This window comes from Leptosomus discolor, chromosome 21, assembly GCF_034619465.1.
Source record: "Leptosomus discolor isolate bLepDis1 chromosome 21, bLepDis1.hap2, whole genome shotgun sequence".
NCBI lineage: Eukaryota > Metazoa > Chordata > Aves > Leptosomiformes > Leptosomidae > Leptosomus > Leptosomus discolor.
Genome location: NC_141411.1, coordinates 7,067,430 through 7,088,704, shown reverse-complemented (window position 1 = coordinate 7,088,704; position 21,275 = coordinate 7,067,430). Strand labels below are relative to the sequence as shown.

Genomic DNA, 21,275 nt, shown 5'->3' with positions numbered 1-21,275 from the left:
TTTTGTCATTTCTGTGGAAACTAACTGCTCATACTTAGCCAAAGTGCAGGGCTACCCCCTCAGCTCTTTCCCTGAGCGCTGCTGATGTCATGCACCTAATTTGTGTGGAAAGAAAATACTTGATTAAGAATAGAATTGACACGTACAGAGCTAGGGCTGAATTAAGCAGGATGGACTGACTCGCTTAGCGAGGAGCTGTAGTGTTTTAAGACAGTAATTTGAAAAAGTTAGGGTTTGTTAATGTGAGTGTTTCTGTTCCATTTCAGTGCAAAGTCAGCGAAGTTGATTAAATCCATTTCATTCTACATTGGAGTTACAAGAGTTGATTTTTGCACTGCCCTGGTTGCAAAGTAGTAATGTTTGGTTAATGTCTCTCGACTTTTTGGACTAATGAGATATACAAGGATTTGTCAGTGTCTTAAATTGTAAAGCCAAGTTCATGCTCATGTTGACCAGTTTGACGTTTCCTGCTTTTCAAAGGCTAACCATCTACTACAGACCTTTAAAATAAGTGAACTACAGGAACGAACTGTAAATTATTCTTACTAGCAAAAAATACAGCCTGTGGGATAGTATTGGTTTGTGATTGTAAGACGCATGCAGTTTTAGCTTGCCCTTTCCTACCTGGAGAGTAAGCACTTCAGAGAAAATGTTCATAGTTAGGAAGGCAAAGGGCAGTGACAGTTATAAGCTGGTTTTGAAGCACAGAGGATTCAGATGCTTGATGTAGAAAAGATAAGTGTAAAAGACCAGAACAATGCTGGGGAAGTGAAAGTGAGATGAATTGAAACAATAAAAGGCTCAGTCCGGAAAAAAAAGAGCTGCTCTTGTGAAGCTAAATGTAGGCTTAAGCGCAGAATACGAATGCCACTCATGGAAGTTAAAGGTGCAGAAGATGGGGCATCTGTTAGTGCATTGCTGGAGGATCAGTGCAAACTGCTACTGATTCAGTATCACTAAATATAATGAACAGCGTTTTTTTGCATATCTGAAGCAATGAGACCTCTGCCTGCTCCAATGGAGACAGCGATTTGGACAAAGAGAACCCGAAAAGTGAAGGGGAAATAATGTCAAAACTACCTCTTTAAGAATCCAAAACATACAAACAAAAAGCCTACAAAAAACCCCAAACAGAACAACAACAACAAATGCTGCCCCTTCCAATGCCAGCTGATTCATTCAGGGTGGAGGTCACGCTTTCACAGCTAGGCCAGCAAGTCCCATTATTTGGGGTTCAGGGAGCGGTTTATAGTGGACTTGTGTGAGTAGCAAGAGAGCGGTTGCATGACCTCACTTCCTTAAGAAATTAGGCTTAAAAAATACAGTGCTGAGGGATTTGAGAATTGTCCTCCCATAGTCTCAGAACTTCAGGGAAGAAATATAAGAATTAACTGGAAAACCATTGTTCTGTGTTGGAAGCTCCACAGTACACCAACCGAGTTCCCAGCTTAGAAGACCGGAGTATGTTCTGCTTCTCAAGAGTAAAAGGAAATCTGTAAAAGCCCAAAGTTCCTTGTTCCTTAGCTTCTTATCAAATTCCGCTGAAATCAAGCTAAAAATATGCTATTGTTATTGGCACAGGATTTATGTAGGATTCCCTTCAAGTCCCTACAGGTTGTTCCCAGTGTTATTTCTTTCTGAATTCTTTTTTAAATAGTGGAACACAGAATTTCAGAAATTCAGGTTGCCTTTATAAGTTTATTAATTTGTCAGTATAAAGTGGTTCTTTGAGTTTCAATGAAGTCCTCGAAGTCTTTATCTGACTTCTATCTGCCTGGCTTTTTTCCTAGAACAAGTCAGGTTACAAGTTTTAAGACTTTCACTGTACCTCAGTGAAGTGTTTGTGCCTCACACCAGCTTGTTCTCTGAACCTTTGCAGTCCTCTCCTGGCATTTATCAGAGTGGATTAAGAATTATATGCAGAATTCTTTTTTTTTTTTTTTAATTTGGAGGTCAAAATTGTCATCTTTTCCTAGTTCTTTTCTCAGCTCTTGAGAATCTTGAAGTGTGTATTTTAAACCCTTGCAGGGTCTGCCACCAAAGTTACTGAACTGCAGAGGCTGATGTAGATCTAACTGGGCACTCTGTAAGGGCTGAGTGTTGGACATAGCAGCTCTGAGGGGCAGGAGGAGTTGGGTGCAGGCTGGACCCCTGCGGGTGCGCGGCCTTTCCTTGCCTTTCCCGGACTCTGCCTTGCACGTGGTGGCCAGGGGTGTGTCCCCAAACGGTCCGGCCATGCGTGGGCAGGCAGCCGTGAGCCTGGATGGCAGAGAGCATTGCCCCGAGCACAGGTGTGCCCACCAAAGTGTGCCTGCCCCGAGCACAGGTGTGCCCACCAAAGTGTCCCAGCCCCGAGCACAGGTGTGCCCACCAAAGTGTGCCTGCCCCGAGCACAGGTGTGCCCACCAAAGTGTGCCAGCCCCGAGTACAGGTGTGCCCACCAAAGTGTGCCTGCCCTGAGTACAGGTGTGCCCACCAAAGTGTCCCAGCCCCGAGTACAGGTGTGCCCACCAAAGTGTCCCAACTAAGGACGTGACTGATATTTTCTTTGTATTTTTTTTTTTCCCCAAGGCAACCAATATTAAAACTGAATCTGACCCTCCAGAAGCCAGAACTCACAATCTGAGACGTAGGATGGGATGTGCACCTCCAAAGTGTGAAACCGGTGAGTGACAAGTGGGGTGTGCAGCAAAATGTAAATGCGGTCTCGGTTACTTTGTACAAACTCGTTTTAAGGCCAGAGTTAAATTGAGCAGTTGGAACAGTTCAAAGTATTTCTAAAAAAAAATTTTTAACTTGGAATATATTGTAAAAGTTCGGTTATGGCTTTGAAATCTTTTTGTTTGTTTTATAAGTGGTTGAATTTTCTTGGAGAAGATATTTTCAGTTAAAAAAAATTACTTTTTTTAAACTTCAGTGCCTCTTACGGAGCAATCTGAAATGAGATTTCAGCCATATTTCTGTTTTGTATTTTAACTAGCTAGGCCAATCCACTAGCTTTTAAATAGAGGGAACTCTTTTAAGAATGTATCACATTTTGTGCACTTTTAGGAAAGAATTTGAGTTTGAAATCAGGAAATGAAACTCATGAATGCAAAACATAGTATGTTGTCACGTAGCAGTAATCCCATAATACGATTTTTAGATTGCTTCTATCAATAGTCCTGAGTGTGGTGTTATCTGTCCTTCAGAAATAATGATTTCAGACTGAGAAGACATGTTCAATGCCATAAAACAGAAGAATAAGCTTGTTGACAAGTAATTTGGCAAAGCAAATATAGGAACTGTTTACAAATACTTAATAGTTGAAATTGTTCATTCAAAAAAGATTTTTTTTTTTCAATAGTCTGTGTAGATTATAGTCTTTTTTAATTTGATAATTTTTTTCTTTAAGAGTGTTTCTGGGCATTAACCTTTTTTCTTTTTTTCACCCAAAGAGTAGAAGGAAAAAGCTCCAGACAGTTTTTTAATGTTTAAATTTCTGGTAGATGTAGACATTCCTCTTTTGATACCTTTGTTAGCTCTCTGACTCCAAGAAATGCTTCAGATCGTCCCATGTCCAAGAGTAAAGCTCTCTCGCTCACTTGTAACTTTAGCTGAGGACTTCATTGCCCCCTTGTCTTCAGCACCAGAACCCTGGGATTCCTCACACTCTGTTATAGGGACTTGGGGGGGGGGGTTTGGTCGGGGTTTTTTATGATGTCAGGAATTGACATTATAAAGACTTGGGTAGGCGTATGCTCAGGTTAGGTAGGAATGTAAGAATGTAGGGGAACTGCTCCTTTGTCAGGCCACTCCTGCCACAAGCTCGTCTTTGACGATACGTTTTCGTGGAAGCTACCACTACCAGAAACTGAAGGGTGAAGATCGTTGTAGGAAGCTGCAGTGTTGTTTCGTGTCTCCCTGTGACATGCTGCCGTAAAATTGATGGAGTAATTCAACCACATTTGTTAACACCACATGGAAACAAAATCTTATATGGAGATACTCTTAAATCCTATTTAAATTAATTTAAATTAAATTGAAATACCCGCTGAAAAAATGTGGGCTGTGATAGTCGTTGCTGGCCTGTGATGGCATGCTCAGTTTTTCTGACACTGCTGGCTTCTGTGAGCATTGCAGGTGTGCAGCTCTTCAGCTGCCTGAAACAAGTGCGTGTAGGGCGTAACAAGTAATTCAACAAGTAACTTGGAGTGGTGCAGTCTAGCAAGTAATAATAAAGTAAATAATAAGTAGTGCTAAGCATTAAAACATTTTGTAATACCTTCTTTTATATTCTTTCTGTTACAGCAGAAAAGGAAATGCATGGCACAGTGAAGCTTCCCGAGAAGAAAGAGCACGCTGGGGAGCCAGAGAAAGACAAATCTAAAGTCCGATCTAAAAAACCCACTAGTGCTGTGAGTATGCCCTGCCGTCCTGCTGCTTCACGTTGGTTGCAAGTGTTTTCTGGGTTTCTCCTGGGTATGTAGTGAAATCTCATGTCACTTATATCTCACTGAGGACTGGTTTGTATTCTTCATGTAACCCTGTGGCTGAAACAAAGCAGCGTCTGTGCCTGCTGGAATGTACGCACTCGTAAAGCTCCATGCTGTTACAAGGGTGAAAATAACAGCATAGTTAAGTTTCACTATTTATACCTTAAGTAACTTGTTTTCTGTCTCCAGAGTACAGTCTGGAAATAATCATTTTGAAAGAAGAGTCCAGATAGAAGTGGTTCTTCTGAGAACTGAGCTCTCTCCCCATTGCCCGTTAACCTCAAGGGAGCTTAATGCGATCTTTGGCACCCGGCTCTCCAGCAGACCTGCCACTTGTTCCACAATTTCAGCATTAACTTGCTGAAAAAAAACCCCAAACAACCCTGCTAAAACCAACCGTGTTCCTGCTCCAACTCTTCACACACCTGCCCTCCAAAAAAACCCAAGCTGAAAGCAATATCTCATTTTTTAGAAGATGATACTGAGATTCTTTCCATCCATGCCACTACTTGGGTCCCTCCTAAAACCAAAAATGTTCTTCTTTTAACCCACAGCCGTAGCTAGATACCAGAGGATGAAATGTGCAAAGCCTAGAAGCCTGACACCCCAGCCCTCAAAGAAAAACAGCTTGTGGGGAGGAGCAGGAGATTCTGCTTCTTGTTTTTTAACAGCATAAGACAACAGGGTCTACTCATCCTCACAGCTCTCTTCTGTGTTTGGGAAGAGCCCTCTCGTCTGTTGCTAACACAGGGGCGGTGTAGGACAGGCAGGCGACCGCCCTTCCCACCTTTGGGGTGCCTCTGCCTTTTCCTTGGGGCTCAGTGGCTGCTGCGTGGAACCTCCATCAGACTTTCACAGGTGCCCCCCTGCCCAAAAGCACGTAGCTCTCCTGGGAAGCTGGTGCCTTTCCAAATGAAAAGGAAGGTCTTGGCCAGTGTCTCTGGGGCAAAAGCAGCGACAGTCCCATCAAGACAAACCCCTTTCTCTCTTCTGAAGCTCCAAACAGTTGGTCTCAGGGGAGGACGAAAGATCTATGCGCACGTGCCGCACGTGAGAGCGACAAGAAAAAGGATTTGTGAGCCACCACAGGCGTTGTACCTGCGAGTCCACAGCGCTGCTGATGGACACGCTGCATCGCGTCCTCTGTCATTTGGAAGAAAAATATGTGGAAGGGCTTGCAACGCTCGTGGGATTTCCTTAAGTTACAGGGGGCTGGTTTTTGAACTTTTACATAAATATTTTGTGTTTGCTTGTCTCATTTCCATTTCGGGGATGAAGTAAAAATAAGCTTTGGCAAATGTCACAGATCACAGAGTTACCAAACTGCTCTTTCACCATCAGTTACCTCCAGTGCTCAAATTCCCACTCTGGCAATTTTTTGTTACAGGTGGATTTATACGTGTGTCTCTTATGTGGCAGTGGTAACGATGAGGACCGTCTCCTGTTGTGTGATGGCTGTGATGACAGTTACCATACTTTTTGTTTAATTCCACCCCTTCACGATGTTCCCAAGGGGGACTGGAGGTGTCCCCAGTGTTTGGCTCAGGTAATCCAACAAACCGTAAAAGTTCGGCTGAAGGTTATTTTTTATTTTGTGGGGTTTGTTTTTAAACTTAATCCTGGTGATTGAAAATACAGTTTGTTATTGCTTAAGGTTGTGCAAGGTGTTAGAGGGTGAAGCTAAAGTGGAGACTGGGCATAATTCGAATTGGAAAACTAACACCTAATATTTTGGAGCCAAAAATTGATGTGCCTTTAAAGGATATGTTGGATTTTGATCAGCACCTTTCCTCTGTATCTAAAATTGGACTCTCATGAGGTGCTTCAGTGTGAAGACCTATGCATCTTTTTTTCCTTAGATCTAGTAGAGGAAGGAGAAATGAGGCTTATTACTTCATTAATGTTTATGCAGATTTAGAAATAAGTGAGTATTGTGATTTGGTGAATGAAACAGTAGTGTCTTCTGACTGTGTGCAACTTGGGGCAGGCATTTCGTTTCTATCAGGCGTCCTGCCTCTTGACTCACCACGTGCTGTAATGGTAGCCCATGTGTGTAAAATCTGAGCACAGATTGTCTTATACCTTATAGAAATAATTATCTTTTGAATTGCAGGAGTGTAATAAGCCTCAGGAAGCATTTGGTTTTGAACAAGCAGCAAGAGACTATACGCTTCGCACGTTTGGAGAAATGGCAGATGCGTTCAAGTCAGACTATTTTAACATGCCAGTACATGTATGTTCATGTGTTTATCCTGATGCCATAATGCAGATTTCATTGTTTGTGCTCAGTCAGACTGTATAGCTTTTGAGGGGGAGGGGAGAATTCCAGTTTTGAATGGGATGAACTCCCAAATCAGAAGTTCTCATTTACATCAGTGAATCTTTGTTGTTACTGGTGTCGTGGCTTCTTGTTCCACCAGCTGCTCGGTTAGTTTGGTTGGGTTTTTTTTAAACTTTTGAAGAAGTGTCTATAAGGAAGAGAATACTCTTAACTGTCGTCTACTCCTGAGAGAACAAAGCAGCAGCAAGTCCTAGGTGGAACAATTTCTGCTGCATTTTTTTTTTTCTCTTGTTGAAATTATTTTGAAATGGGGAAATGCTTCAAGCTAGTGGAGGTTTCTCCCCGAGACAGCTTTTACGCACGTGCTTCTTGTATACGAATTCCTCAGTCTATATGCTTTGGGTTTTTTCTTCTTCTACCTAGATGGTCCCCACTGAGCTGGTTGAAAAAGAATTCTGGAGACTCGTTAGTACCATTGAAGAGGATGTGACAGTAGAATATGGAGCTGATATTGCTTCAAAGGAGTTTGGCAGTGGCTTCCCAGTCAGGGGTGGGAAATTTAAAGTTAGACCAGACGAAGAGGTAGGTCTTTATTAGTGCACCGTGTATGTTTGTATTGCAGTTCTTCATTAAATTAGTCTTTGGTTCAAAGCACAATAATGGAACTGGGTTACAAAGTGTTTGTTTTGTGTATCTGGCACAGTATTTGAGGAGGAGAATTGCATCAAAGTTTTGAATAAATAAAATTTGCTGTGATTAAAAGCCACAGGTTTATCCTAGAAGTTATTTATTAACTGCCAAAAAAAAAAGCGCCCTATTTTAACAAAGCAGGTCAGATAAGGTTTGTGAAAGGGGCAAAGACAATGGAGGTTTTGTTCTTCGATTCATTGACCTGTTTCTTGTATTTTTCAGTGGGGAAAGATGCTTTTATTCTGTTGTTCTTTTGGCAATTTTACCACCTTGGGTTTTTTTACTTCATGTTGTATAAACCTGTGACTGTTCTGTTCAATTTTCAGGAATACCTTGATAGTGGCTGGAATTTAAACAACATGCCTGTGATGGAGCAGTCTGTTCTTGCTCACATCACCGCAGACATATGCGGAATGAAGCTACCCTGGCTATACGTAGGAATGTGCTTTTCTTCGTTTTGTTGGCATATAGAAGACCACTGGAGCTATTCGATTAACTATCTGCATTGGTGAGTTTGAGAAATAAACTCAGCCTGAGAAGCAACCTCCTCTTCATTCCCCCTTTGCCTTTTAATTAGTGGACTAAAACCAGATTCGTAGAGTTCAGGCCAGAATAACCCTTGCTATGCTGTAGCAGCAGGCTTAAATTTGACACAGAATGATTCCAGCATTTTGGACAAGAGGTCGTATTTTGGAAAGAGACATCCATTCCCAGTTTTTAAAAAAAAAAAAAAAAAAAATCCATGAGAGATGCAGCAGATACTCCATCAAATGTTTTGTTATGCTCAATGTAAAACTAAAAAGCATGCAAGTTTTTTTTAAAAATCATCTAGCTTCAACTAACAACCTTAGGATCCTGCATATTTTTTTGTCTGTTAGATAGACCATTCTATCATAAATCTTCTCATCAAGCGAACACTTCTCAACTGTAATCAGGACAGATTTTTGCCATGTCTTTGATATTCTAAATAGATTGAACTTCTTAAACTTCTGACCTTACAACAGCTTTTCTAGAGTTTGAATTATTCTTGTCACTCTTACCGAAGCTTGTCAAGCTCTTTCCCTTTCCTTGTTCACACAAGCATTCCAGCAAAATGGTAAAACCTCATCCCAGCCACTGTTTAGCAGGTCGTCTGTTTTTGGTCAGTTATTTAATTGCTGCTCCTTGAAACAGCTGCTGCTGTAGCACAGTCCAACTAGTCAGTGACTTAATTTACTTGGTTTCTTAGTACTTGACATTATTACAACAGATGTTTGAATGAGGCTAAGTAAATGAGTGCTCCAGATTACATGGTAAAAATTATCTTCCTTGTCATTTGTTGCCTTTTTTGTTCTGTTTGGGTCTTCAGTCAGGCTGAAAACTGGGGGAAGGGGAGGAGGTTTTTTGTTTGCAGTAGAAACTTCACTTCTTGTAGGAACTCTTCCCTCACTGTTGTTAGAAGGGCAGCAGTTAGTTATGCCCTCCATAATTGGACCTGAGTTGCAGTAGTGTTTGCAGTCAAGACCAGAAAGATGCGTAAGTGCTTAGGTGTATACGTGCACACACACGTACAGACGTTCAGACACATGTGAAATTTGCCGTACCTGCTTTTATTTTACTTCTCCAGCGTGAAAGTCCTTGATGTCTTTTCATTTGCAGATACTATTCTGTATTTCCCTTAGATGTTTAAGTCTGGGTCTTTTAGCCTATTTGAGAGCAATGTGTAGTTGAGATTAATGCTGTTCTTGGCCAGTCAGTCTCAATGACCTGCAGCTGAAGAGACAATGCTCCAGACTCTGAGAAGAGTTCAGAAGGCAGGACGACTTCTTGTGAAATGCTAGGGATGGCACGTCTGTCTTCAGTGTTCCCGTGTGCGTTGAAGGAGCTTGTATCCTGGTGCAGTGTTTTGATCAGATAGTCCCAAGTGAACCAGGTTACAGCAGCAGACCTTTCCCAGGGTTGAAGGCAATAGTTCTCCTGCATGACTGTAAATCCTGTGTTAGTTCTTGAAATGGTGAAAGGAGAAAATACAAATCTTTGCTTCTAAAGATGCTTGCAAATAAGTAAGACGTCCTGATCAGAGGAAGAATGACTGTCGTTGATGCTGGTATTTCTAAAGGCAGGAACGTAGACCTGTCAGGTAGCAGTGCAGAAAGAACTGTCACCTTCATCCATTCTGCACACTGCTGCCTTCCTAAGGTTGACACCTTAACATATCTGTTGGAATTTTATCTTTCTCCATAACCTGTTCTGAAGTCCCGAGACCCCTGGTCCAAGTTTAGCGTAGTTCCTAACTGCCGTCATCCATTCCCTGGCACTGACACGCATCAAGGAGCAGAATTTTTAACTAACCAAGTATTGGGTCAGGACACAGGACAGTTTTTAGTGGCATCTGTGGCTGGTCTTCATGAATTCATAGAATTGTTCCAAGATGATGACCAGGTCCAAGGCTGCATAGTCATTTCACGCCACATAGTGATGACTCTGCTTGTGCTGTTCCTTATGATGCCGATGTAACTGCCCCTCCACAGTCCCTCCCGCTAGCTGTCCTCTTCACCATGACAGAGATGCTGTTTGAGGACAGGAATAAGCTCCTAGGTATGAAGGATATGCTTCTGGATTCATACTTTACTCTTTTCTTCTGGAATCCTCTCAATTCCTTCATGATTTATGGAAAACAACCCTGTTGGGTCAGTTTTACTCTGCCAACTCTTCAGGAGTCTTGGGAGAAGGTGATGGGTCTGTTACCTTCTTTTCTAAATACCTTTTCTAACACCGTTCTGTATTAGGGATTGGAAGGCATTTTCATCTCTGTGCTGCAGCGAGCCGGCTTCGTTAAAACCTGAAACTCTCTACTGGAACACGTCTGTGTAACCTTGATTTTTCTCGGGTGGCTTGCATTGGGTTAAGCTGTTGCTAAAAGTTCTTTGTTCCTACTCTGGATACGGATTTTTTTTTTTTTTTTCCTTGATGTATTTTGCATAATTTGGAAGTTTAATTTCTCCTTACTATACGTTGCTTTTATGGCAGTTATGCACAAGACAGAAAGAACTGGCTTTGGTTGTCAGATCCAAGAGGGAGTTTGTGTTCGTGGTAAAAGACAAACAGCTTATGTTTTGAAGTTGGACTGGAATCAGCAGAACTTCACTGAGGACTTCTTCAGTCTTCTTTTTCCCCCAGAATATTTTAAGAATGTGCTCAGAAATGTAGGCAGTTAAAAACTTAGGTCTGGAGGAGGGACCTGTGTAAAATGTAGAGATTCAGGAAGGTACATAATCTTTGCATTCCTTCCTGGTGATATACCCTTCTTTTGACATGGTGTATTTTAAAGCAGAAGACTGAAAATGTAACGTACAAGATTGCTTATATTTAACTTTTTTTAATAATCTTGCAGGGGGGAGCCTAAAACGTGGTATGGAGCCCCAGGGTATGCAGCTGAACAGCTGGAGGATGTAATGAAGAAGCTTGCTCCAGAGCTATTTGAATCTCAGCCAGATCTCTTGCACCAACTTGTCACCATAATGAACCCGAATACTTTGATGGCCCACGGAGTGCCTGTATGTTGTTGGACTCCTGTGCTACTCCCCCAGACCCAACCCTCTTCCCTTTGCACTGAATTCTACTTCAAAGCTGATAATTGAAGCCACTTTGATTACAGAGATGGTGTGGTAGTTTCCATATGTGTTGTATCTTCCTTGTCTAGTATAATGTGCCAGTATGAACAGATGGGCAATGGAATCATTGCTTTTGGAATTGCTTGGCAAACTCTTCTCTGGAGATCCACCGTAGTATATTTCTATTTCTGTATCTCAGCTGGAAAGTTAGTCTCGACCTTTGAAAAAATGGCAGGAGCTCTTCGTATGTCTGTCTAATCAGACACAATTTGTTTTGGCATAGGGTTTCTGGCAAAGGGCCAAACCCCATTCTTCCTTTTTTGTCATCCACATCCTCTTATTTTTCCTGGATAAGTGCTTAGGTATTTAAAAACATTTTTCATCAGTTTCCATCATACTCCATACTAGATTATTCATGGGAATTATGTCCCTTTACAACTTAATTAGCTTTTGACTAGCTGACCTTGGGACTTAAAGGAAAATCTGGAAAAAGTAGCAAAATTTGTGGTGTCACTATGCTTTGAGAGACTCCAAAATTGAAAGATGCAGGAAAACCGCCTGCTTTCATGCTGGTTGTATAGCACCAAAAGTATTAGATTTACAGCAGTATGAACTTTAGAGTAGGTTCCAAATTTCTCTTCCCCTTCAAGCTGCATGTTGAAGAGAGCCTTGCCTGTGCTTTCCTGGCGTAACCGTGCACAGAGTCAGCAAAGTGCAAGAGGCACAGACAGCTGGCTTCAAGTGGCTTGGAGTGCAGGTGTGGCTGAACGAAACTCCTTTGCTTTCTAGGGTTTTACATGAGAAGTTACCAAATGCCAGCTGTAATCCTTGGGCTTATGTTTTAAAACTATATAAAGTCATTGTAGAAATTACTAAGAACTGAAAATCCATATTCTCTTCACAGCCTTCAGTTCTGCTGAGGTTTGAGCTAATGCTTGTCGCCTTTTCTTCCAGGTTTATCGAACCAATCAGTGTGCCGGAGAGTTTGTGATCACCTTTCCAAGAGCTTATCACAGTGGCTTCAATCAGGGTTTCAATTTTGCTGAAGCTGTGAACTTCTGCACAGTTGATTGGGTATGTGCCAAAGCAGGTTTTCATTAAGCATGCAGTTCCAAAGTTGTTCCTGGCCGATGTAGAGCTCTAATTTACTGCTGATGCACAAACGTAGCCCACAGATCAGAAGGAGCCTGTTGCTAGAAGCATGATGTTTTGCTAAAGGTATTTCTTTCAAGTAGTCAGCTGTGGGCTTTCTCTTGTTCCTAAGGTTTGGTTTGAAATTATCCATTGGGCTGATAGCTCTTTCACAGCAGGAGGTAGGCAGGGTCCTGTGCATGCCTAGAATATGAGAAGCACCGGTGCTGCTAGAATCTGCTCCTTTTGTGTCCCCAAATTCCATTTAAATCATCAAGAGCTGGAATGAAACTTTTCTGTTTATTGCCCTGGGAATTCTCTAAGAGCTGAAAAACAAAGCAGACTGGGACTTCTTTTCTGCTTTAGCTTCCGTGATTAAATCAGATGATACATTTGGCACACATTAAGAACAGTTAAAGACTTTGATAGTCCTCTTGGGGAAAAAATGCTGAGAATTGCAGCTGATGTGAGTACATCCTCTTTGATAGCAGAGGTGCTGTAGGTTTTTAGGGAAGAATACCTTAATGAGAAGGGAACAGAAAGTTCTAATGTTCAAAGAGAAGGTTTGCAGAACAGTGCTTTATTCCTGGTAAGCTCCACTCATCTCATTGAAACAACAGAGATAAATACACATTACAGCTATTAGGTCATAGTAATTTTTTTTTTTTACAATTATTAGGTCCTAGTAGTTTATTAATTTTTTCCTTTTTTTTTTTTTAAATAAAAACAAATGGAGGATAGTTGCTCCAAAGTTACAAGTAATCATTTCTCCTCCCTGTCAGATTTCTCAGAGGCACAGTGAAGGTCTTAGCTATTTGTAAGTGTAGCCCATCTAAAAATGTTGCCAGATTTAAAAAACATCACTTAGAAGTAAGAGGTGACTAAAATTGGAAGAAGGCTTTCTGCATCATGACTGTGTTTGCATATGGGTTTGGTTTGGTTTTTCCTCGTCCTTCCATGAGTTTCATAGTGGACTCTTTGGCACGTAACCTCGTTGTAACCCTCTACCTGGCCAGGGGCAGCCTTAAAATAAAGCTACAAGTAACCTGCCCAGCTCCTAACGAATTGTTTGCCCTGCCTGGGGTTGGTTAGGGACTTGAGCGGTTCATGGAGTCAGCAATTTCTCATGCTGCAGGACAGTTCATGTCCTCCATGAAACAGCCGTATCATTTGAGAAAAAGGTCCAGCATGCCCTGCAACCTGCCTTCGGGGCATCCCTTGAGCGGTAAGAGTAGGGCAAGCGTGTCTACTCTTCCCTTCGACGATTCCCCAGCCTCTGTGTGTCTTTAGCTTGGGTCTTCCTGAGCCTACTGTGGTTTAGTGATTTAGTTACCCCTAATTGTGGCCTCTTCCAGATAGTGCATTCCCCCGGTGAGCCTAGCTAAACAGCTTGCAGTGTCCCTGTAAAAGAGTTATGAGCAGTCCTGGTTTACATGAACCCAGGGTCTTGGTTTCTCTAGGTTTACATTCTGGATCATGTATATTGTTGCTAGAAGGATTTGTCTTGGTCTTTCATTTGGATAGTTTTTGGTTAGTAGCATAAAAAGTTAGTATGTTAATATGATTTTTAAAACGAACTCTTCATTTATTTAATGTTTTTCAATGCAGCTACCGTTGGGTCGCCAATGTGTGGAACATTACCGTCTGCTGAACCGTTACTGTGTGTTTTCTCATGATGAGATGATCTGTAAAATGGCTTCCAAAGCAGATGTTCTTGATGTTGTGGTAGCATCTACAGTTCAGAAAGACATGGCTATTATGATTGAAGATGAGAAGAGGCTGCGTGAGAAGGTTGATAAACTGGTGAGTTGTAGGAAATGATATTACAATGAATGAAGGAACAGTTGAAACAGTGATGTGAAAACATGCTGGGACTTGGACTGTGCTGTCAATGGCTCAGAGCTACGTGGTACCTTCCTGAGTAGCATTGTTGATTTCAGAGGACCACTTGGGTAAAGGATCATTTATGGTGCATCTTGTTTTAGCATCTGCCCTCTAATATTATTCAGAATGTCTCTTTTAAAATAACATTTGTTCTTTCAATAATTTAGTCAGAATAGCTGATTTATTTCATTAAGCAAGATTTCTGCCTACCTAGTTTTAATACCTTATTTCTAAATTTCATTATTCCTTTGATAAATTCAGCTTCTGACGTTGGAACAATCACCTCTTCATTAGACTTTGAAGTGATGTAACGTACTCTTTTGCAGGGAGTGACTGACTCGGAGAGAGTGGCTTTTGAGCTGTTTCCTGATGATGAGCGACAGTGCTTAAAGTGTAAAACCACCTGTTTCATGTCTGCTGTTTATTGTCCGTGTAAGCCTGGGTTATTGGTATGCTTGTACCATGTCGAGGATCTCTGTTCCTGTCCCACCTACAAATACAAACTGGGGTAAGCTTTAAGTAGCAAATAATACTGTGTTTGGAGGTATTGATTGTGTGTGTAGATACTGTGGTTTGATAATCTAGCACTGCTCTCTTTTGTCAATGGTGCTAGTCTCGGTGTTCTGTTTTTCTCAGTCCCTTGCAAATACAGTGCCCCCAAAACAAAGTGCCTTTTTTATACTTTTGTACAAAGACTCTTTTCTTTCCAACGTTCAGCTCTTCTTGCTTTATAACGGCAAAAATTGCTGGATGTTAGTTTGCTTTGTTATTTATAGCCACAAGGTCATCATCCCTTACATCCAGTCCTTGCCGGGTAACATTGTTTTGCTTTTGCCAGCTTTCCTTCCTGTTGTCATCTTTCCTTTCCTGTTGTTTGCTGCATTTACGCCCTATATGAATGTAGCTTGTCCTAAGACAATTTCATGGTTGTTTCACTTGTAATGCTGAAACTGCTTTTTGAAGTATTTGCGTGTTGAAGTTGTCTTAGGAGGAGCATGGTGTGGTTGTAGGTCTTAATTATACAACCCTGGGTGCATAGTAGATCAGTTCTGTGCTGTATGGACCAACACATCTTGACGCTGCTCCTTCCGCCCTCCTGCTTCCGCTGAGTTTTAGCTGAAAAGTTCAAATTCTGCGCTACTTGTAGGTACCGCTACACCCTGGAGGAGCTCTACCCAATGATGAACGCGCTAAAGATGCGCGCGGAGTCATACAACGAATGGGCTTCCAACGTTAACGAAGCTCTGGAGGCAAAAATTAACAATAAAAAAAGTAAGTATATTAGCTTTTGTCTGCAACATGATTTTTTAAGTGGCTATTTTTTCAGATTTAGTTTCTGAACTGTAGCAACTCTTGTCTTGTGTGACAGTCAAAAGAAATTGTATGTATTTTCACATTTTAAAGTAAATATTTTAGCTGTTATAGTCCCAGAAATTATGCTAAGCTGTCTCTGTGTGAGAAGATTGTAAATCACTTTGACACAAGTAAAACTGAAGTCGAAGCAGAAGTATATTTAATGTGTTGTGGTGTTCAGCCTTACCATTTAAAATCCATCACAAAGGGCTATTTTTGTTAACTTAGTGCCTTTCCTGAAAGGTCTCATCAGTTTTAAGGCTTTGATAGAAGAATCAGAAATGAAAAAGTTTCCGGACAACGATCTACTGCGACACCTCAGACTGGTTACGCAGGATGCGGACAAATGTGCCTCGGTTGCGCAGCAGCTTCTTAACGGCAAGAGACAAACCAGGTAAACGTTACTGTATGTGTCTGCAACGAAACGGAGTTGCTGAAGATCGATGCCAGCGGCCGGTGATAATGCCAGTGTTCTGTAAGGCTTAAAAAGGAAAGTAATCTTTTTGTCTTCTCAAGAGAGCCGTCTTTTACAGGGAGATTCACCTTTACTGCGTGTAGTAAGTTAAACATCCCGAGCTTTCAATCTCTTCTTCCTCAGTGTTTGACACTTGGGCAGTAACTTCATTCTGATGTTCCCCGAAAGGAAAAATTGGTGTGGTATTTCCAGACAAAGCAACACCCAACAAAATACAGACCACTTGTCTTTGTGCCGTGGGGACTGAAAATCTGTCAGTGCCATTATATTCATTATGCTTTATGCTTTGTGGAAATAATAAAGTGTCTTTTAACTTGCCAGGCTGCTGGGAATACTGTACGAGAACTCTGAAAAACACTTGCTCTTACTTTGGCAGCACTAACGTTAAATCTTTTAGACAGGTTATTTGCTCGAGAAATTTGAAGGTAGGGCAGTGTTTGGGTAAGACATTCTTTGTGAACGGGATGTTTGGCTGCCTGGTCCTTGTAGACTTTCCTTGTCTGAAGTGAGTTGAAAGGAGTCAGAAGATCCCGAAGGACAATGCCAGATCCCCTCATTGCATCTGTTTGACTCTGACAGTGTTGATGTACTGGCCTTTCTCTTGGGGATCAGAAAGTGCCATTTCTGTTGCAGATTTTCCACCCAGGCTTACGACGGCTGTATCCAGCCTCACGGGATGATAAGTTTCTTGGAGAATCTTGGGTTGATGTGTATAGAGGACAATATTGCTCCAGTCCAGCAATCTTAACAGTGTGAAGTACTTGAGGAAAAACTGTTTCTCTCTTGTCCCATCTGGATAATTTTCACCCGTTTCTGCTGCTTTGAACAATGTGGTGTTTGTCAGAGCAGTTGCTCTTTGTGCTGGTGTGACTGCACGTGTGTGGTTTCTACCTGTTGCCTGCCTTGGCAGGAATCTTGTAGCCTGTCACTCACTGTGTTCTTGCAGTACTTTAAAGGCTGACTTTGAAGGACTTCAGTAGTAAAATATTCAGCTACAATTTAGATGTGATTTTTGTAGCTGTGCTTTCCCTTTCTAGTGCTCCTTACGTAATCTTGGTAGCAAGGACTTGATAAACATTCACCTTCACTGTCTTGCAAACACAAGAGGACGAAGGCCCTGTCCCAGCAATGTAGGAATATTACAGCAGGAAATGAAAAATTCAGCACTCCAACAGGCATGGCTTCTACCAAAACAGGTCATTTCCAACCCAGAGATTCATGGCACTGTTTCCGAAGGACTGTTCCACTCCTGATGTCTTCCCTCATTTAGCGCTGAGCCATCTCTTCTCGTTCGGGCATCCCCAGTCCACGTGTTCTCCCACCCTTGGTATTTGCTCAGGCCTCCTGATCATGAGTTTGGAGCAGCAGCCAGGCCTTTTCCAGCCGTGCTGTGCCAGACGAGCTCTTCCAAGAGTCCTTCCTGCTCTTAACATGAACCTGGCTTTGCTTGGCCTGGAAAGAGCAATTTTTATCTTCATCTCCTTGACTAGGTCTGTGCTTTTGTCACTGCGACAGCGTATCGGCCTTTCTCCCAGCTGTACTTGCCGCCTCCTTCAGCGTTACAGACTGATGAATAACCCACCCAGTGTTGCGCTACACAGGATCAAGGCAGTGCTTGGATTGTGTTTCTCACTTGCTCTAAAAGTGTTTTTAGACCTTCTCCCACCTTTTCACCTTTGATCTTTTTTTGGCATATTCCTGGGAAAAGTCCAGTTGCATATCTTCATAATTAGAGTTTTAAAAACCCATGTTATTTGAGGGACTTTTTTTTTTTCCTTAAAAGATTGAAGGGGGGAGTGCTATGTAGGAAGATATGAAGAAGAGAATAATCTGCTTGAAACCTTAATACATGTTATCTCAAATACAGTCTCATCTATGTGTTGTTCACATAGCTGCAGGATGTTGGGCAGCCTTCATCACGCCAACAGCCATGTATTAGTTATGAAGGATTGTGGATTTTGCCAAAAGTTTGGTTCATGCTTTCAACAAACTTTCCTTTATGGACTGAGCATTTTGTTCTGATCCTGAGTTTGGAAGAGTCCTGCAGCAGACCTGACTTGACTGGGAAGATCATCCCTGTTAATCAGGGTAGTCAGTGATACTCAAGGATCTCCTCCTGTAGGGTGTACACAACGGTTCCTGGGGAGAAGGGACCACGACAGATGACAAATACTCTCTTAGAGTAAATCCTGTGACTCTTGCTCACCATCTTCTCTATAGCACCTGAAGGAGTGCAGATGGGCCGCGCTTCCCTGTTTCCTTTGGTGATTAAGCAGTGCTGCCAGACACTGTCTGGGAGATCGTTCTGTGAGCAGCAGTCTGAATTGGGCCGAAGCACAGCGCAGCCCTCGTTCCTCTCTGGCGCTGGGAGGGAGCGGTATGGCAGCAGGGCAAGTACAAAGGGATGATCTGACCATCAGTCTGCTTCCATCTCCAGGTCTTGTGGTACCTTTTCTGCTTCTTAGAGGCTCTGAGAGTGTAGAGACCTTGTGCTTGGAGATCTTTGTGATTAATAACCCTGGATGGACCTGGGCTTTTCTGCTGTGAATGGGGTTTTTTTTTTTAGCCATCTTGTGACGTCAGTTCTGCAGTTTAAATACGTAGATGTGTGTATGTATGTGTATGTACCTAAATATTTATTTATTTTTAAAACTTGTTCCTTTTCCTGGAAGGTACTACAGAACTTCCACAAAAAATAGTAAAACATTGTAGACTATAAACCGGCCTCTGTTGTACCTGAGACTTTGAATTAATTTTATTGTTCAGCTTCTTATGGATTTTGGAACTCCCAATGTGGTCTTGCAAATCCCTTAAAAACACCTATTTTTAACATAGAGTAGTAAATTAAAATTTATTTTATAGTGTTCACGTTCCAGTCAAGCTGGCGTGTCCTGCTGGGATGTTGTTTTCCTCTTTTGTTTAAATGACATATTGTGGATTAAATTTGAGCCAGCATTGTAAGAGATTTCTTTCCTTTTCTGTTCAGGGTTCTCAGACCCCGTTAATATTGGCTTGAGTTTAGAGAGGTTTTTAATATTAGCCAATTTGTTAACACTTATAAGCCACTCATTCGATAGGAAGCTTTTAGATAAAAATGAAAATGATGATTTCAGCGTAAAGAGGGTTTTTCAGAAGTGCCTACACGACCTGTAAATATAAAACCCATTCAAAATTGGGATTTGTTCTCTTTTGGTACAGGCATGGGGAGAGCTTACTACAATGGCTATTGCAACATAACTGAATAGTTTATCCACAGTTGCTTTGTGTTCTGGAAAAAAGCCTAATTTTATTCCATAATAACTAGTGCTCTTCCAAGGCTGAGTCGTTGTTCCAGAATACTATTTAATATGAAAGAGTATTTTCAACAATAGCTTATTCTGCTGTAGCTAACTGAAGTTTTCCCGTGTATGTAAGCCCTAGGCTGCTTGGACGCTTTTGAATATTCTATTATTTGTGAGTAAAGCTTGACTTGCAAGAAATCATAAGCAGATGTTTGAGAAGTTTAGATTTTATTTCCTTTTTCAGGGGCATCTGACAAAGCTGAATTGTGTGTAATTGCAGGTACCGCTCCGGAGGAGGGAAGTGTCAGAATCAGCTGACTGTGAACGAGCTCCGGTTGTTCGTGAGGCAGCTGTACGCTCTGCCCTGCGTCCTCAGTCAGACACCGCTGCTGAAGGTAACTTGGAACAGGGGAAAGAACGTGAGCATTTGTCGTGGTGGTGTGTTTGCGCTGCATCAGTCTCCATCAGTCTTACTGTTTGCTCCGAGGATAAATACCTTCAAACTGGCAGCTTGGGTAACCTGTGCACACGAGTGGCTCAAGAACGGAGCTCTCTGACCTGCTGGTGTTCCTGGTCAGTAGGTTTTTATACTGCACAGGGGAGTCAAAATGTTAGTGTTGTATGAAGTAATGCAAAAGAAGCAGCAGGATGACCTGAGTAACTACAGATTAAACATTTGGGGTCAGATAACTGGTCTCCGTTTAAGAGTGAAGCCAGGTTTATCTGAGAATATTCAAAACTCCATAATGCTCTGAGTGACAGTTCTCCCATTCATATCACTCTCCTTCTTTGTTAACCCAGAATCAGCTTTCTCATAGTCTTGGAATTAGATACCTCCTCATGCTATCAACCCACGTTCCAGGAAACAAAACAATAACCCCGGCCCAAGCTTCCCAGCTAGGCTACCGAGATCCTTGCTCTAGCAGAGTACCTGCTGCTGACAGTGAGTCAGATTGCTTTGTCTCCCACGACCAAGTGCTGATTACTTGCTCACCAGATGATCAGCCCTCAGATAAGTTGAAAATAGTTCAAGATTTGGTTTCAGAGTTTGCCAAAACGTTGCATATCACACTGAGGGGTAATAAAAAAAAGAAAAAGGGAACATCAATTCTGGGCAGCTCTAACTCCTCTCTTAGAGAAGGGGTTTGCGTACCTGTGACCTAGAACCAGGAGATGCAGTGTCCAGCTCCTGAACTCTCTCTTAAGTGTCCACACAATGCTGAGAGACCAGAGGCTATTGTGAAACTTTGAATCAGAATAGACCAGTTCAGCTGAGCTTTGTGACTGCAGCTTTTGAAGCTTTATCAGGTCTGGAATGTGTGAATCAGTTTTTATGTAATCCTATTTACAGTTATTTGTTTATAGCATAACTCTGAAGTTATCTTACTATTTAAAAAGCAGCAGTTCAGAAATGCCAGACAGGCAAACAGTTCTTCTCCATCTGGCATTCTTGAACAGGCAAATATCAAACACAGATGGCCAGGGTATTCTTTTATATCATTCTCAACAATCCTCAGTTACATGTAGTCATGTGAATTAGGCTGTTAATATAAATGATGAACAGTTACTGGAGATCAGTTCACAATTTAATATATCTCTAAAAAGGCTTTATTTCCATTATGAGTGAGATTGCCTACCCTGGCAAACAACCTCGTTGGCAAAATACCAAGATGTCAGCTGTGAAGGAAGAACTTACTGCTGGAATAGCATTTCAGCCGGTGCTAAAAGCATTGGGCAGCCCGGCTAAATACAGGGTAATTCCAGCCTTTGCAGTGGGATTATTCTGGCTAACTGTCCGTTATCCTGGATGAAGTGCAAACAGCCGCAGAGGTACCTTCTGGGGGTAATTAGCTGTGGAACGTATGGAGAGAGAGAAGGCCTTGCGCTGCGTGAAAGGGTGAAGTGCCTGTGGCTTACTGGGACTGTGTAGTCCAGCTCAAAAACCTTAACGACGCAGCAGAAATGAACCCCAGAAGCTCCGTGCCCTTCCCAGCCTTCTCCAAAACCTTCTTAATCTTAACCTTGCTGATCTGCAGCCTCCTTAATCATTCCAGCTCAAAGCCAGAAAACGGCACTGGTGGAACACTTAAAATTCCCGTTAGAGCCTTCCTT

At 42.0% G+C, this 21,275-nt stretch overlaps 1 protein-coding gene across 3 annotated transcripts in view; it reads left to right on the top strand.

Moving 5' to 3' along the window:
• KDM5B (lysine demethylase 5B) overlaps positions 1 to 21,275 on the top strand; it is a 57,663-nt gene that overhangs the window by 22,240 nt on the left and 14,148 nt on the right. For 2 of the 3 annotated variants that reach the window (XM_086476645.1, XM_086476648.1), the window contains exons 6-18: positions 2,572 to 2,665; positions 4,294 to 4,397; positions 5,863 to 6,021; positions 6,589 to 6,708; positions 7,180 to 7,338; positions 7,773 to 7,954; positions 10,820 to 10,982; positions 11,994 to 12,113; positions 13,779 to 13,973; positions 14,381 to 14,562; positions 15,202 to 15,326; positions 15,651 to 15,801; positions 19,444 to 19,558. In XM_086476645.1, coding sequence (XP_086332771.1) covers positions 2,572 to 2,665; positions 4,294 to 4,397; positions 5,863 to 6,021; positions 6,589 to 6,708; positions 7,180 to 7,338; positions 7,773 to 7,954; positions 10,820 to 10,982; positions 11,994 to 12,113; positions 13,779 to 13,973; positions 14,381 to 14,562; positions 15,202 to 15,326; positions 15,651 to 15,801; positions 19,444 to 19,558 — 1,869 coding nt within the window. Of the gene's footprint in view, positions 1 to 2,571; positions 2,666 to 4,290; positions 4,398 to 5,862; positions 6,022 to 6,588; positions 6,709 to 7,179; positions 7,339 to 7,772; positions 7,955 to 10,819; positions 10,983 to 11,993; positions 12,114 to 13,778; positions 13,974 to 14,380; positions 14,563 to 15,201; positions 15,327 to 15,650; positions 15,802 to 19,443; positions 19,559 to 21,275 lie in introns of all 3 variants that reach the window. The other variant, XM_086476644.1, reaches the window with a different exon arrangement.